The sequence below is a fragment of the Brassica rapa genome, chromosome A05, assembly GCF_000309985.2.
Source record: "Brassica rapa cultivar Chiifu-401-42 chromosome A05, CAAS_Brap_v3.01, whole genome shotgun sequence".
In the NCBI taxonomy this organism is placed as follows: domain Eukaryota; kingdom Viridiplantae; phylum Streptophyta; class Magnoliopsida; order Brassicales; family Brassicaceae; genus Brassica; species Brassica rapa.
The window spans coordinates 22745620-22763332 of record NC_024799.2 but is presented as its reverse complement, the minus strand read 5'-3'; the positions used below and the strand labels follow the sequence as shown (position 1 = coordinate 22763332).

Genomic DNA, 17713 nt, shown 5'->3' with positions numbered 1-17713 from the left:
CAAAATGATCAAAAAAAGACTTAGAAAATAAGATGTCTGAATTGCGATGTATTGTTATTTAGTTATAGTTCAAGTGTCTTACAAATTAAGGTTTTTTATTACTATAAAATTATGGTAATAGTTATTAACACAAATTTAACTTATGTAACAAATAGATTTTCATGTATTGTTATAAAATAGATACATATTTACATGTTTCTACTTTTAATCGGTTTTGTTCGGTTTATTCGGTTTAATCGGTTATATACCAAACCATATCCAAATCCTACGGTTTTTATAAAATTATATCCATTCGGTTTATATGGTATATACCAAAACCAAACCATATTGTCTATTTCGGTTCGGTTCGGTTCGGTACGGTTCGGTTTTACCATATTGAACAGCCCTAGTAAGAAATAAAGATTGAAAAGACCAATTTTGAACGAATATCGCCATACAACAAAGAGACTAAATTTTTATATTGATGTTGTCGTCTCGTCCATAATGTGATCGATGATTTTAGCATTGTATCAAAATATAAGTTATGGAAAATTCATTACTGGACATCAAACTTCTTGCTTTACTCTCTAAACTTTTTGCTTTACTCTCTAGATCTTTTTCTGCATCTCGAATCCATGACGGATTTTATAGGTGGATGTTTTTTTCATAACAAATCACTTGAGTCAGAAAATCGACACAATTTGCTTGATTATCTTTTCATCGATTATGGCCATAACATACATGTTAGAAACTGAAACATCGTTTTGAAAAGAAGAGAGACTAACCTTCAATCTGCTGTAAATAAAAGTTTCTTTCAGAAAAGAGAAGAATAAAAAACACTTAATCATTGAAAGTCTGATCAAATTGATCATAACTATTGAGTGGAAAATAGAAAGAAGACAATCGCCTTTTGCATCACCATCAAAAATATATATTTCATCTGAAAACAACTCTAAAATCTATTTTTTTAATTTGAATAGACAACGTATTATTAACTTCCACTTGATTTATGGTGGCCGAATAGTAAGAGACGTCCTTGTGTCTGAAGACTTTCGCGGTTCAAATCCTCGGACTCAGCAGCATCGATGTAAATGAAAATACAAATAAATAACTTTTAAGTTATGTTTTTTCCTTATAATCATTCAACTATTGATGCACTTAACTATATCATTTTCATGCCGTATCTAGTAGATATTTCTGCTGATAAACAATGGTTGTGATTTTGTTCTTTATTTTCAGAATACTTTTAATCATTTTGCAGTAAATCACATAATATAGACGACAGAGGTGGGATCTTCAAAACATGAATGAGAGGACAAGATCCCACGAGAGTGGGGAATCTAATTGAATTGACCCTAAGACATGGGAGAGGCAAACAAAAGAGGGAAGAGTAGAGACGTCTTCTAATTGGAGTTTGTCACGTGACGGAATCTATTGGAATCCACAACTCAAGCCACTAGGCTCTGTCCTTTCACACATGAAATAGAAAATCACGGAGATTCCAAACCCTTTTTTTTTACCAAAATCACGGAGATTCCAAACCTGTGGAGAGAGAGAGAAGAGAAATGTGACTAGCCACCAACAAATTAGACACGAATCCTGAGGTAAATAACCATTCCTCTATGCATACTATGATCCTGCTAATTGCCAGCAAGTGCGTGCAACATCTACTTTCCAACTCCATCTTCACATTTAACCAACACTTGCATGCCCTTTATTTTATTTTAGTGATGTTCAGTATTAAATATTAATTAATGATATACAATGTCATTTTTTGTCGTGTACAATGAATATAACTTTCAACTATTTATAAAATCATTAACTACATTGTGGTGGTCTAGTGGTTTCCATTAGAAGAGAAATTTCTCTGATGATCCAAGTCAGAGATAGTGCGAAATTATTAGTTCCATATGTGGCCACGCGGATATAGCCCATTGCTTACGGTCCATTTGAATATTCGGGAGTCTGTGGACTGCATCTTCTATCCGGGGTTATGTATGTGTCTTTAATAGATCCAGGTTTAACCATTTCCTTTAGCAAAAAAAAAAACAATTTATAAAATCTTAGTAAAATAAACATATAGTCTTCATTTTTTCCTTACAAATTTGGTTTATGTAAAGTATAGTTCCTATGCAAATGTATATGATGCTTCTAAATGAGGTTTTATAAAACATTTTTGTTTCGTCGTGATCATGCAATTTGAACATAACAAAAAGTTACTCTTGGGTTCATCAACTAATAGGATTTCATTATTTTAAATTTGATATCTTTTAAAAAGAAAACAAAATATTGTCAAATTATATTATGTTTTTTTTTTAAGTAAAAAAAAACATAGTAGTTACAGAAAAAGAATTTAAAAAAAATAATATTTTTAACGTTATCAACAAAAAATTAAACCCTAAATCTTAATTCTTAAACCTTAAATCATATACTCTAAACCTTAAACCCTGGGATAACTCAAGTGAATATATGTAATATAGTAAACCACGAGGGTTACTAAAATATAGTGCCATCAACTTTTTCTCATGCCTACCATGAATATGAAACACTATTTATAGAGATTATTATATTTCCAAATAAGGTTTGTATATGTATATAAGGACAGAAAAATACCAAAATATTTCGGTTCGTGACGTTAGAGTGAACGTTTTGATGCATCTGTATAACAGTATATACGCTGGAAAAGGAAAGATTTAATACATCTTAGCGTAAAGATTATGATGCATACGCTACGTACGATTACGTTATAGTTTTGTTATAACACTAAGTTTTCTGATAAACCTGTCGAGTTGGACCTAAATAATCGACAAGATAGACTTTACACATAATCTTGAGCTACGAGGGTTTGACGTTGATTAACATAACATTGACGATAAACATACGGAAACACGGGTGAAGAAAGGCTGTTGTTCAAACAAATTGGGAAATTGCGTGCCAGGTTGGAGTTTCAAAAAACAAATATTTCACAACTTGTGTGAGAGTTTGTTATTGACAGATTTTAGTATTAAATATCGATCCATGTTCAGCACGTACGTAGAATATATTAACATTTTTTTTTTTGTAACTGTAGAATATATTAACATTTAGACCAAAAAGATACTTAGAATAATAAGACAAAATGAAAATAATACTAAAAATGGATACAGTGCCGGCTGAGAGCATGATTAACGGTAAAACTATTTTTCTGGTTTTTAAGAAATTTTTTTTGTCTAAAAAAAATTAAAAAATAAGCTAATAGTGAACCGTCACATGTTGATGAGACCCGTGAACAGTCCAAAAACCCCTTCAAAATCGAACTTTATTTCATGATTTTTGGGACTAGTTTTTATGGTTTAATGGGGCTCACATATTTTTTTTAACAAAAAAACCCTCAAAATCCCTGCGATAGTTATGGTCTAAGTGTGGAGGGTGGTCAGTACAACCGGTCCATGATCTTCCAAAATTTAGTATTAAAAAAAAGACTTTGTTAATATACAATATTAAATTTTAAACTAGATAGTGTTATAAAATGTAATAATATAAGCTACTTTAACGCTTTAAAGAACATTTTTTTAATAAGTTAATTTGTTCAAAAATAATTTAATATTTAAAATAATTTAAATATTTTTAAATCATATTTAAATATTAAAATTTAATAATTATATGATCTAACATTGTTTTTTTTCTTCCAATAGCCTTGGCTCTCTTCATGCATGTAACAAATGTAACTGGTGTGGAATCCAGCTTTAAGAATTCAAGTTCCGAGGACAACTTTTGTTAATAATATTACTACGAGTTATGTCATAAAATTAAACTATTCTTGTTTTTATAGTTCTTTATGAAGATTTTTTTCTTGTTTTCATAGTATCTACTCTTATATTTTTGGTGGTTAATTTTGTTTGATTAAAAGTAAATAATTGACATAAAATAAATGAATTTTTTTAAACGAAATTTCCTTTTTGAAAAATTTACAAACAAAATAAGAGATACGGAGAAAATTAAGAACCAGATGGACGCAATTAAAAAAAGATTATTTAACAATTAAAAACGTAAACTGATAAATACAATGAGCAGATGCTGACGCCACTCTCTTAAATGTGGGTCATCCTTTCCGCGTTAGGGCCTATATAAAGGATCCCATGCGTCTCTCTCTTTCTACCATCAAATTTAGTTTAATCAATCAAACTGTGTGATACATTCTGAAACACAAAGAGAGAGACATTAAGAGAAAGAAAAGAGATAAAAATAATGGGTAGATGGGCAATCGCAGTACACGGTGGCGCAGGAATCGACCCAAATCTTCCCGTAGAGAGACAAGAACAGGCGAAACAGCTTTTAACTCGCTGTCTTAACCTCGGCATAGCAGCTTTACGTTCCAACGTCTCCGCCATTGACGTCGTTGAGCTCGTCGTACGTAGTTCTCTTGTCTCAATATTTTATTATTACATTTATTTTGGTCTAAACGATTGACGCATGCAGATTAGAGAATTAGAGACGGATCCTCTGTTTAACTCAGGCCGTGGATCTGCTTTGACGGAACAAGGAACGGTGGAGATGGAAGCAAGCATTATGGACGGTACGAAGAGACGATGCGGCGCCGTTTCGGGGATAACCACCGTGAAGAACCCTATTTCTCTCGCTCGTCTCGTCATGGACAAATCTCCCCACTCTTACCTAGCCTTCTCAGGCGCGGAGGAGTTCGCTCGCAAACAGGTTTTATTTTATTTTACTATTTACCCCTCCGGTTTTTATTCTTAACCACTCGGTTAAAATTTTATCGCTTAACCGGAATCGTTCGGTTTATAGGGAGTTGAAATTGTGGACAACGATTACTTTGTCACGGACGACAACGTGGGGATGCTCAAGCTGGCAAAAGAAGCCAACTCCATCTTGGTAATATACGGTTTGACTCAATCTCCACCGTTCATTTATTCACCGCACGTTTTTAATCGTGTGGTCTGTGTTTTTCTTGTTTTTTATTTACAGTTTGATTACCGTATCCCGCTAGGATGCGCCGGTGCAGCCGTAACCGACAGTCCTATAGTGATGAACGGTCTTCCGATCAGCATTTATGCGCCGGAGACAGTGGGATGCGTGGTGGTTGACAGAGAAGGACGTTGTGCTGCGGGAACATCAACGGGTGGTCTGATGAACAAGATGATGGGAAGGATAGGAGACTCGCCGTTGATAGGAGCCGGTACGTATGCGTCTGAGCTTTGTGGTGTGTCGTGTACAGGAGAAGGAGAAGCTATCATAAGGTCGACGCTAGCGCGTGACGTGTCGGCTGTAATGGAGTATAAAGGTGTTGGGCTTCAAGAAGCGGTTGATTATGTTATCAAGCATCGACTGGACGAAGGGTTCGCTGGACTTATTGCTGTGTCGAATAAAGGAGAGGTGGTTTGTGGTTTTAACTGTAATGGGATGTTTAGAGGATGTGCAACTGAAGATGGGTTCATGGAAGTTGCTATGTGGGAGTGAGAGAGAGATAGAGCTTTGTATTTTATTTATTTATTTTAAATGGCTTAGTGTTCGATCAGTGTGATCCTTTCATCATATCTCTATCGATTTGGTAGCTTAACATAATCCTGGAGTATCAAATTTAGGTATTTGATATTTTCAGTCCATTATTAATGTGTGTTTATTGTGGTTTCGATTTGTCAGTTTCTTGTTTAAGATTTCTTGAGCGGTAGTATTTGCTTCATGAGTAATTACAATTCAGTAATGATTTGTACTTATGTCTATGGCCGGCTCTAAAATTTCATGGACAAAACAAAAGTTTCACAATTTGAGGGTCATCAAACCTATCTACAATAATCCTTTAAAATTTGAAAGTTAAAACGAAATGATTCATCTGACTATGGTGAGAATCAGTCTTATACGTTTGACACAAAATAGAACAAAACATTAAGAAGCATAATTCATACAGTCAGCCGAGGCTGACCACGCTTCTCATACCTTTCGAGAAGATTTTATGTTCTGGTGCAGCATTAGACTACACCCATACAAATCATAGATCATTCACTTTTTTGCCGGAAATCCAGTAAATAATTTCTTCTAACGAGAATCGAATCTATTTGGCGGTAGTTCTAGCCATAACCTTTTTATCACCTAAATCAACACGTCATGGTATGTCAAACTACATATCCAATATTAATCTTTTTTTGGAACGCATCCAAGATTTATTTCTCATTTTAAAAGTCTTACATAACTTTAAATTCAGTCAAATAATATCATAGCTAAATGAAAACTATTTTTTTGTAGAATTTTTCTAAATCGAAGTTAGACTGGGTGGATAACAGTGATTGAAGGCATCAATGTGCGTAAGATGTTAGCTACTTACCACGATTGAAAATATTGAGAACATTGGAGCTGAAATTTTCTGATAAATAAAAAGACAAGTGGCAGGGTGCTTGACCACTAATCAGTAATCAATAGTAATTACTAACTAGATGGTTTTGCTCGCGAATTCGTATATATAAATATTGTATAAAAATATATATTACGTATATAATATCATATAGTTTGAAATATTAAAAATATAATTTTTAACGTCAAATAGTTTGAAAATTAATCGTAAAGTTTCTATAAATTTGATGTAAGAATAACTGAGGAATATTTAGTAATAACAAATGCTTATGAATTTATATATGTAATTATCACATTAACTTCACCGACACATATTATGCATCTTCCTCTGTTTTTTCTTATTTTTATTATTATCATTTCGTTCTTTTTATTAATCTTTGCTAATGTTATCCTAACTATATTTTACATATTTTTTTGCCAAATATTTACTTCTCTCTCTAATTAGTAATACAAAACATACAACCAATAAACCAAAAAATTATCTTAGAATTCTTTTCAATCATAACATTATTCTTTTCAATCATAACATTACCTTATTCACTATATTATTTGACTCAAAATGCGAAAAAACAAAAATTAAATCAAAGTTCTCTCATGGTTCATTAAATATAATCCGTCCAATCTTCAAAGCTTAATGATTTAAAAGCATATATGAACATTGTAAGAGATTTGTTAGTATTATAGATACGACTATATTTTTATATGAATATGAAATCATTATATCAATTTTTATAAATTGTTTTCTATTCAATATTTTATTATATATAAATATAAAAATAATCGATCAAACATTATTACAATTTCTATAACTTTCAAAATTAGCTATCATTATTCTTATTTTTAATATCATTTAGGTTATTTGGCAAGTGATAATAATTAGTTTAGACTTAGCATTTATTTTATATCTAATTAAAATAATTAAAAATTATAAAAGTTTCGTTCATTATATTATTTAGTTTATAAATATAAAAAATAATTAATCAAACATTATTATTCTTTATATAATTTCAACAATTAGTTTCATAAATCATTATTTGCAATATAATTTAGATTATTTTGCAAGTGATATTAATTGGTTATAGAATTAATTTTTTATTTTAAATATAAATTAAAAGAGAAAAAATTAAAATTTATCGACCAAGCAAATAATAACAATTTTTTTAAGACTACACAAATGATCGAAATGTAAGCAAAACTCACTAAAGTGACTTCTCATTTAATATATAGGAGAATTTTTATTTTTTTATAAATATTTTATAAACTCATTTAAATCATTTAAAATTAAGATGAAATAATTTTGTAAGCCATGATAGATCTTATAAATGTTTTAATTTTTTTTATAAATGGCTTATAAGGCATATATGAGCATTATAAGAAATTAATAATTATTATAATTTTTTATATACGAATATAATGTTTTATATAATCATATGAAATCATTATATCGATTTCTATAAATTATGTTCTGCTAATTATTTTAGGTAGTATAAATATAAAATAATTATTCAAACATTATTATATTTTCTATAATTTTAACAATTAATTACCATAAATTATTATTTGTAATATAATTTAAACTATTTTGTAAGTGATATTAATTAGTTTTAAATTTACTATTTATTTTAGATCTAATTAAAATAATTAAAAATTGAATATTTTCAATTAATCAAATTATAACAATTTTCTTAAACTTTTTTAATGATTTACAGCAAAACAAAATTCAATTAAGTGACTCCTCGTTTGATATATAGGAGGATTACCAAATTCCCAAGAGATAAAACGACAGCGAAAACAAAAACCATAAACGCTTTTGTCACTTTCCACATTATTTTCCATCGCAGATACATGCACGTGCCGAATTTCCACTTGTCGAAAACTTGGAGAAGCCAGACGCGTCACCAACGTTTCCAGTCGCGATTTTGATGATTCCGAAAACGAAATAAGGCTTTTTAATTTTTTTGCGCGATTGCAACCTACCCAACATGAGCGGCTACGTTGTTTGACACAACGAATACGAACAAAACAAAACAAAAAAAGCCAAAATCTTTGATCGAAAATTTTCAACGTTTTATTTTTAACGAACAACAACAACACATATTACTGCAAACCTACAAAATGACAGCTACTTTAAAGAGTTTCAACTACTTCTCTTACATTATTAACTCTCGGCTCCACAACTCCCCAATTCTGTCCTATCGTCGTCGTCGTCTTCCTCGATCACAGCCACCTACTTCGTGTCTGAATCCTGGGTTTCGATTCTTCCGACCAAACCATCTCTTCTGTAAGTTTTCTTTTCATATGATCTGGCTGTTCTTTTGTTTGTTTTAAATTCTCTTAAACGCATGTTACCTGTTCGACGAAATGTCTTAAAGATCCGTGCTTTTCGGTATATAACGTTGATCACCCTTCGAAACTCAACAATATGTTTATTTTAAATATGTCTTAAAGATCTGTGCTTTTGGTATAACCTTAAATGATCTGATCATCTATGTAATCAATTGATGCAGGTACACAGTCTGGTTCCCTCATGGAAGTGTTTAAAGCGGTTTTGTCAGAAGGGTCAAACGCCTGTGATAGGATAGCGATTAAAGCCGATGAGAAGAGTTACTCTTATGGCCAGCTTACATCCTCTGCCTTGACAATATCTAAACTGTTCTGCCGCGAGGATACCACAAATGTATGGTTTGAAACTGTATCTAGCGTAGTTTCTGCTCTTGACAAAGGCTCTTTAACAGGTTTTCTGTTTTCTACATTTTCTGTAGGGAGGTGAGAGTAAGAAGTATGAAGGGTTTGGTAGTCTTAAAGGAGCTAGAGTTGGGATTGTGGCGAAACCTTCAGCTGAGTTTGTTGCTGGAGTCCTTGGGACTTGGTTTAGTGGTGGCGTCGCAGTTCCACTTGCGCTCAGCTATCCTGAGGCTGAACTCTTATATGTCATGAATAACTCGGTATATTGAAAATCTATTTGCCTTCCTTTTTTTCCTTTTGCTTTTAAATGCTTTGTATATTTTCCTTGAGATTTTGACCCTTCCTGCTAGTTGTAGTCCTTAGTATAGGGATGATCGGCTTTATCACAATCTTCAGAAAAAAAAAATATAATCTTGTTTTCTTTGGTGGCTAGGACATATCTGTGTTATTGAGCACGGAGGACCATAGTGAAACTATGAAAACTATAGCAGCAAAGAGTGACGCTCGATTTCATCTGATTCCTTCTGTTCTTAACTCAACTTCGGAAACTGTTACACGCAATCAGTTTCAAGATGACAGTTTTGAAGAAGACGGAAAGCTTCTAGGTAAGATTTTGAATATACTGGAGTTCATGAACTATATATAAAGCCTGCTCTTTTAAATTCTGCCACCATACATTCAGTCAATTATTAGTCTGTCCATTCCAATCACATCAGTGTTTGTTTTAACAGATGATCCAGCATTGATCGTCTACACTAGTGGTACAACTGGTAAACCAAAAGGGGTTGTCCATACTCACAAAAGCATAAATTCCCAGGTATATATATTCAACCTCCACATGCAGCTAACGTCATGTTTAAATCCACTCAAAACATGCATTAGCAAGTGTGATCTCTTCTGAGAGCATTAGATGTATTCCTCTGTCTCTCCAGTGGGTAAGGGAAAAATGATGATGTAACTTAGAAGCTTGTAAATGGTGCAGGTTAGAATGCTAACTGAAGCTTGGGAGTACACATCTGCTGATCACTTTCTCCACTGCCTCCCACTACATCATGTTCATGGCCTTTTTAACGCTTTATTTGCTCCTCTTTACGCGCGATCTTCGGTAATTTATATATCCATATATGTTTCGCTTTAGCTATTCCAAAATAACTTCTCAAGGCTGGTTACTGATGTTTACATTCCTCCTTGAAGGTTGAGTTTTTGCCCAAATTTAGTGTTAGTGGAATCTGGCGCAGATGGCGTGAATCATATCCGGTGAATGATGACAAAACCGATAACCCCATAACTGTCTTTACTGGCGTAAGTCTTTTGTGTCTTTGCTTCCTTTAGCACTACCATTTCAAGCTTTAGCATGTCCCTGCCTCTAGAAACTCATGTTGCGTGAGCCCTTTCTTGAATCTGATATAGGAAGTTTATTATAGGTTTATACTGTTGGTTGAAGTTTTCAGAGCCAAATTTCTCAATAATATTATGTAACATAATGATAGTCTTGTGGCTGATTCGACCAGTTTCTTATTTTTTGTCTGGCGCCCTAAGATATTTCTCGTTTTATTTTAAGAGAGATTGAGTTTGAGAGAGAGATTTAATTGGTAAAAGTGAAACGTTGTGATATACAGGTTCCAACCATGTATACTCGGTTGATACAAGGTTACGAAGCAATGGATCAAGAAACGAAAGAGTCTAGCGCCTTTGCTGCGCAGAAGCTTCGCCTAATGGTAAGCAACCAAATGTCTTAGAAGCACAAATCCAGCTTAATTAATATCATTTATATCCTTGGCTATTCCGTCTTCAAATTCTGGTGCACGTAGTGCTAACATGTTTGCTGATGAAATATATTTTTCAGATGTCTGGCTCATCTGCTCTTCCTAGACCGGTGATGCATCAGTGGGAAAGTATCACAGGCCATCGTCTTTTGGAACGATATGGCATGACTGAGGTAAGTAGATTCTCCTGTCTCTTTTAGTTACCTTTATGTCATTGTTCCCCGGAATACACAAATACCTTTTAAGAAACTTGTTCTTAGTAGTTCTGTTCAACATTCATAGTTTGTAATGGCAATATCAAACCCGTTACGGGGTGAACGGAAAGCAGGAACTGTAGGCAAACCGCTTCCCGGTGTGGAGGTGAGTAAGATCTTCCTTCTTTTAACTAATGCCACACAGTACTAATATTCAGATACGAAGCTGTGATGCTGACAATAAAAAGAATGTCTGTAAACATTATAGGCTAAGATTGTACAAGATAAGAATGATACGGATGGAGTGGGTGAGATTTGCGTAAAGAGCCCATCTTTGTTCAAGGAGTACTGGAATCTTCCAGAAGTGACTAAAGAATCATTCACGGAAGATGGATACTTCAAGACGGGAGATGCTGGTAGAGTGGATGAAGATGGATATTTCGTGATTCTAGGACGTAAGAGTAATCCATAACTACATCCAAACACGATTTCTGAGTGGCTTTGTGTACCATCTCTTGATATGTTCTCTTTCTCTGGTGTATTATTAGGAACTAGCGCTGATATAATGAAGGTTGGAGGATACAAGTTGTCTGCCTTAGAAATCGAATCTACCCTACTCGAGGTAACACTAATCATCAATTTGAATTTTACTTTTGGGTCATTGAGGGTATCATAAGCTCTTAACTAAGTAAACTGAGAGAAGTTGATCTTAAACTGAAATATCTGGTTTGTGTGTTCTGCCTGCCAGCACCCTACTGTTGCAGAATGTTGTGTGTTGGGGTTACCAGACAAAAACTATGGGGAAGCGGTTACAGCGATAATTGTAGCTGAGGCTGGAGCAAAGAGGAAAAGAGATGATGAGTCAAAACCTGTGATGACCTTAGAAGAACTCTGCGGTTGGGCTAAAGACAAGCTTGCTCCTTACAAGGTAACCTTGACCAGACGAAACACAAACATAGTCTGTGAAATAATTCACCATCATGCTGATAATATCCTTTGTCTTTTTTCAGCTGCCAACACGTTTGATAATATGGGAGAGCTTACCCCGCAACGCCATGGGAAAGGTAATAAAAGAGGCTTTTTACTGAATTATATTTCAAGGTGATTGTTTGGTGTAAGAATCTATTCTCATATTCTTCTAATGTGGTTTAGGTAAACAAGAAAGAGCTAAAGAAATCTCTGGATCATCAAGAGTAAATTCTCAGACAACCATGGATCTCTCTCCCTCTCTCTGTTTGCATCTTGTTCTTTGATTGTAATACATAGATGCATAAAATAATATTTTCTATATCATCCGGTTGACTTAACAAGGTCAAGAACCAAGACCAACTATTTGGAAAGTAAATCTTAATTTTATTTCCTCTGTTACTCTGCTCATCATCATGAAGAAAAAATATTTTTAAAGTGAACAAACTGCAAGCAAAGGTAGAGGTAGAAGCAAAGAGTAGAGGGAACCAGTGTAGAGCCAAAATCAGCTGTGATTGAGGTTAAAAGAGATTGATATGGAGAAATCATAGCCAAAAAGTTTGTAGATGGCTCCACTCAAAGTCAAAATCAAACACAATGGTTTTAGTCTTAGTAACCTTTGATTTTCTTATTTTTTTGACCCTATATAAGCTTTGAATTTCTAAAATTTAAAATCATTCATAAAATATAATTACCATTTTGAACATTTTGATTATCTTTAATCAAAATATCACACACACACACACACACTAACAATGGCTTCTGTAAGAAGAAGAATAATAATAAGCTCACCTACTAATATAATCCTCTACTTCCTAAATCCGAAATCCATAAAAACTATATATAATAAATCTAATTACATACATACAAATATATAAAAGATTATATAAACACACACGACGAATCATGAGCAAAGAAACTAAACAAATCTTTAGTTTATCTTAACAACTTCTTCTTGTTCCTCCTCTCCCACGCCATTAACCTTATCATTCCTCACCTGATCAACCGTCGGACCATACGACCAGCTACACGCCACGTAATAGATAACATTAACGAAGCTCATGATCGCCAAAACCCAATAGTAATAATCATAATGACCCTTGTTGATATTATCTTCAATCCAGCTCACTCCACCTTTCTTCGAGCTATTCTTAACCACATTGAGTATCACACTAGCCAATATATTAGCCACTGCCATTCCTAGACCAAACAGCGCAGCTGCGATGCTCGACATGCTTTTAGGAAACTCGGTGTAGAAAAACTCTGTCTGTCCTATCCCGGTTAAGGCCTCTGCTAAACCGTGTAGGACATACTGTGGTACAAGCCACATGGCTGAGATGTTGACTGTGGCAGTTGCGTTGTCTCTGAGTCCTTGGCTTATCGCGGTTCGCCTTCTGTAATGCTCAACAGTTGCGGAAACAGCCATTGCTAGGAATGATATGAACAGTCCTAACCCCATTCGGATCTTGACGTTGATCCTAACCGGTCTACCTCGGATCTTGGAAGCTAATGGGAGGATGGCACGGTCGTAGAGAACCACCCATGAGATTAGGGCTATGATTGTGAACATGCCGAAAGATCCAGCTGGGATTTTGAAGGTTGAATCGTTGCTCAAACGTCTGTCCATTGAGTTAGCTTGAAGCAGCTGAAACGAGTTCTGGCTCACGTTTATAGACATCATTATCCCTGTGGACCAAACCGGTATCACCTTGACCAAAGCCTTGAGTTCCTCAACTTGGTCAGTTGTGCAGAGCCTCCATGGGTTTAAGGCCAGACCATCCGAACCAATGTCTTCGTCGCGGTTTTTTATGACACAAGCCTTGTTCAGAAACCTAATCATTTGCAACAACTTGTCAAAACTCAAGAAACCAAATCCACTACACTGTATATATACTCCCTCGGTTTATAAAACATAAATATTTTAATAAAAAAGTTTATTTAAAAAATCTATATATACTTTTTCTATACAATTTTTATTAGTTGCTAATGGTAAATTGTAAATTTCAAAAAAAAAAGGTATTTACTCAAATATTATTTGTTTAAAATTATTAAAAAAAATAGCTAAACAACAAAAAATGATACATTTATAATGGATTTTTAATGTGTAAAACACAAAAAAAAACATCATTTAGAAAAATAAGGAGACATGTGAAGTATATTTTATTTTACCTCAATTTATCACTTGGAGCTTTGAGTTCAGAATCTTTCAAGTGGTGATAACAACCATAGGAGTCACTCTGACCCGGTAACATTAACTTCCTGTTCACGTAAGCTGCAACAGCCGCCTGAGCCAAACCAGTGAACAGACTCTTGGTCACATTACGTTTAACGTAGAGAGGAGACGCGAAAACAAACACTATACTCGCGAGTAGCATGAGAATCGCGGGTATACCAAACCCTATCCTCCATCCTAGATGATCTTGAATGTAGACAATGACAGTGAAAGCGATCAAGACAGCAACCGATGAAGAAGCGTAGTACCAACCAAAGAAACTCTCAAGAACTCTCTCGTTCTTGGGATTCTCTTTGTTATCCAACTGATCAGCACCAAAGGCTAAAGAACACGGCCTGATTCCACCTGATCCGATCGATATAAGTGCAAATGCGGAATACAAAAGAGCCAGTTGAGAAGATGTGGCTGCTGGGGAACTGCAGTTGGTTCCGGCTGATGCTATGCACGGTGATGGCTTCACTTGTGGTAACATCGCCGTTAGCCATAGAAGCACCATCCCCTGTAACGTTTAATATTGACAACTCATTAGGAACATAAATTTTAAGATACTTCATATAATCAAGTACTAAAATACACAAGTAATTAGTGTAAATCCGATTAGCATTATTAATATTTTGACCTATTTACTATTCTTAGCATGACAGCATTAATAGAAATGTTGTGTTTGAATCTTTCGTAAAATTTTGTAGATATATTTACATAACATATACTTCCAAGAACAAGAATCCGAATATTAGGATCAGATCTATATGTCAGTTGTCATATTCAAACCAAAACATTTTGTTCTCAAGGGAAAATGATTGATCGAGATGAATGATTGCTATATAATATATACATTCAAAATCAAATTGATGTCACGATATAGTTATCGATGAGGTTTTTCAAGTGGGTGAGGTAAAAGTATGATCATTAATAATAGGACAAGATAGTACAAAAACATGGGTCACCAGTCGATATTAACTTTCTGCCCAACGCTTCTATGATTGCCAAAACTAATGTCAAATCCTTAAATTGTGTGGCCTAAGTAGGTCCACGTCAGCTTATATGGATCATATATTATGAAATTCAGTTCAACAATTAGTTTATAAATTCATAGTCAGAAATACAGCTTATATAGATTATAAACAATAAAATTCATTTAAACAAATAGTTTATAAATTCATATTTAGAAATGTATTTTTCTTAATAGAGATTGAGTAGTGTGGTCACTCACAATCACTACTTGCCAGAGAAAGCCCACAAGGCCACAACAACAAGGTAAGTAACCAGATTTTTAAAGACTAAAATAATATTTGATAATAATGATATTTAATACTTTATGATTATTTAAATCATGTTGTTATATAATCACATGGACAATTCAGAATACCTGGCTTTTGTATTTAATTTTTTTACCGACTTTGATATATTTTATTATGGAAACAGATATAAAATAATAAAGTGCTTTAGTTTTCATTAATTGGACAGCAGTTTCAGGGTTGCACATGCAACATGTGAAAGTTTTGACTCTTAATGGAAAGAGGCTTCTTCTACAAAGCTTAATCATAACTCTTAAAATAGAAATTTTACTGTACGTGTTTATTACCACAGACTATATAGTACATGACCTTAGGGTCATGTTTATTTGAGAATTTTTAGGATGAAGTTCCTAGCATAATATAAAAACCGTCTTTTTATTTTTTAGTTGAAAAAACTGAGAACCGAAAATAAAATTTTTAAAAAATGATTTTTAGTTTTCGTTAGTTAAATCTAAGAAACAGTTACCCTATGAATCTCCCATTTATTGCCCTAAGAGTTTTCTGTTTAAGCAAATAAACGGCTATTAATGTTTGACGAAAGGGAAGAAAATAAGATATACATTTAGTAAAATATAATAGAAATAATTTGACAAAAAATCACCCTACCGAGATTTTTAATAAATAGAAAAAACAACTTTAAAAACCTCGTACCATTTACTTCCAGGCCCTTAATTATATGACTGTTAGATTTTTATTGAATTCTCTTTGTTGTGAAAAAATAATTTTTCCTTTCACCCAAATCAATCTAAATCGGAAAATCCCGGTTACGATTTCCAATTTTAGTGAAAACCAACCTTAAATTCCTCACCGTATGTACAAGAAACCGTATAAAAATAAAAGACAAACCATTTTTCAAACCGGACGCTAAGTGGTTAGTAAATTATTAATGTCAACGAACTAACTGTCGGGAGTAAACCGGAGGACTTTTTCAGAGTAAACCGGAGAAGAAGCATGAACCGGTTATGCGAGATTAATAAGAAAAAATAAAGTTTACCAAGAAACTGGAGAGAGAGGCAATGGCGATGGTGAAAAAGCGACCCAAATACGAATCTGAGAGAAAAGCTCCAACGAGAGGCATGAAGTTAGTAGCAGCAACCCACATGAACAACACGGTTTGTCCTTTCACAACTCCCAAACCGTAATCACTCATCAGGTAAAGTATCATGTTCTGTAGTAATCCGTAGCTCGCCACTTTCTCAAACCCCTCGTTTGCTTAATCCATCAAGAACAACAAGAAGAGTTAGAATCCATCAAGAAAGCAGAGTAACTTAAAGATTTGGGTTGACAAATTAGAGAGATGTAGTTTACCAATGATGAAGGGCATAGTGAGAAGTCCACCCTTTGGTCTTCTGGTTCTGGGTGGAAGCATCATCTCCTTTGACTCTGTTTGATCCGGAGGGTTCTCCATTGTTACCTTTCAGTTGAATGAGAAAAGAGGAATAAGAAGAAGAAGAAGAAGAAGAAGATCTTTGTCTTTGTGAGAGCTTTGAGTTAATGCGATCTTATTTTTCAGTTCAGACAGCGAGGAATCTCTGTTTCTGCGACGAGTGAGCAATAATAAATGGGCGCTATTTAAATATAGATTTCTCAAGGTTTAATTAAATAAAATAATCTACTCTTATCATTATCGGACCCACAAATTAAAATGATATTATATCAATTTATCGTAATTTTTGTATATTAATAGAATGGAGTTTTTATTGTGGTTTCATACTTAGAAAATCCAATTAAACTGGAAACAGAACCAACAGAAAAAGCAGTAGGAAAAACGTCATTTTAATAGTCTAAGCTAAATTGTAGTTGAAACATAAATGCTAGGAAAATGTGCGTATTTTAAATGTATATGAAAGTTATATAAATGGTGGGTGCACATTTTCATATAGTTTTTTTTCATAAGAAACAGTATAATTTACATGTTACTAACAATGTTCTATGTTACTTACGTCAAATAAAATAATAGACGGTTGAACACGAACCGGACTGCAGTTAATGGCCTATCACAATCAATATTAGTCTAGTAGTTTGTTCAGTCTTCAGGAAAATAATTCTTTGAAGTACTTGCGATGGCTAAAAGACTTTGACCATGCCGTATTCGCATTAATTTAAAACGATAGGGTATAATCGTGAAAATAGACCACAGTTCATTTCTCCGTACAAGTAATATATGTTTTAGAGCAGTTGTTGTGATTTGTGAATGTAGCCTTTTTTATCAGATGAACGATTACAATGTTCAAAACTGTATCAAAA

General features: G+C 33.7%; 3 protein-coding genes across 4 annotated transcripts; 2 read left to right on the top strand and 1 right to left on the bottom strand.

Moving 5' to 3' along the window:
- The first annotated feature begins 3492 nt into the window (after positions 1–3492).
- Positions 3493–5691, top strand: LOC103869850 (probable isoaspartyl peptidase/L-asparaginase 2). Its single transcript, XM_009147917.3, has 4 exons — positions 3493–4368; positions 4438–4671; positions 4765–4851; positions 4945–5691. The coding sequence occupies exons 1-4, from the start codon at positions 4207–4209 to the stop codon at positions 5434–5436; spliced, it is 975 nt and encodes a 324-aa protein (XP_009146165.1). The 5' UTR covers positions 3493–4206; the 3' UTR covers positions 5437–5691.
- A 2629-nt stretch (positions 5692–8320) lies between these two features.
- LOC103869849 (malonate--CoA ligase) lies at positions 8321–12339 on the top strand. Of its 2 annotated transcripts, none has more exons than XM_009147916.3 (15): positions 8321–8605; positions 8832–9001; positions 9087–9269; positions 9443–9614; positions 9741–9826; positions 9992–10114; positions 10204–10311; positions 10629–10727; positions 10856–10948; positions 11058–11135; positions 11238–11424; positions 11518–11591; positions 11718–11897; positions 11980–12033; positions 12122–12339. In XM_009147916.3, the coding sequence occupies exons 1-15, from the start codon at positions 8440–8442 to the stop codon at positions 12164–12166; spliced, it is 1818 nt and encodes a 605-aa protein (XP_009146164.1). In that variant the 5' UTR covers positions 8321–8439; the 3' UTR covers positions 12167–12339. The 2 variants fall into 2 exon arrangements, with proteins under 2 accessions (XP_009146164.1, XP_033148136.1); XM_033292245.1 differs by lacking the exon at positions 8321–8605 and adding an exon at positions 8692–8710 and having other exon boundaries at positions 12122–12314.
- Positions 12340–12598: 259 nt separating this feature from the next.
- Positions 12599–17048, bottom strand: LOC103869848 (protein NRT1/ PTR FAMILY 1.1). Its single transcript, XM_009147915.3, has 4 exons — positions 16775–17048; positions 16461–16678; positions 14105–14667; positions 12599–13767 (listed from the first exon to the last, which is right to left on the bottom strand). The coding sequence occupies exons 1-4, from the start codon at positions 16872–16874 to the stop codon at positions 12867–12869; spliced, it is 1782 nt and encodes a 593-aa protein (XP_009146163.2). The 5' UTR covers positions 16875–17048; the 3' UTR covers positions 12599–12866.
- Between the last annotated feature and the right edge of the window lie 665 nt (positions 17049–17713).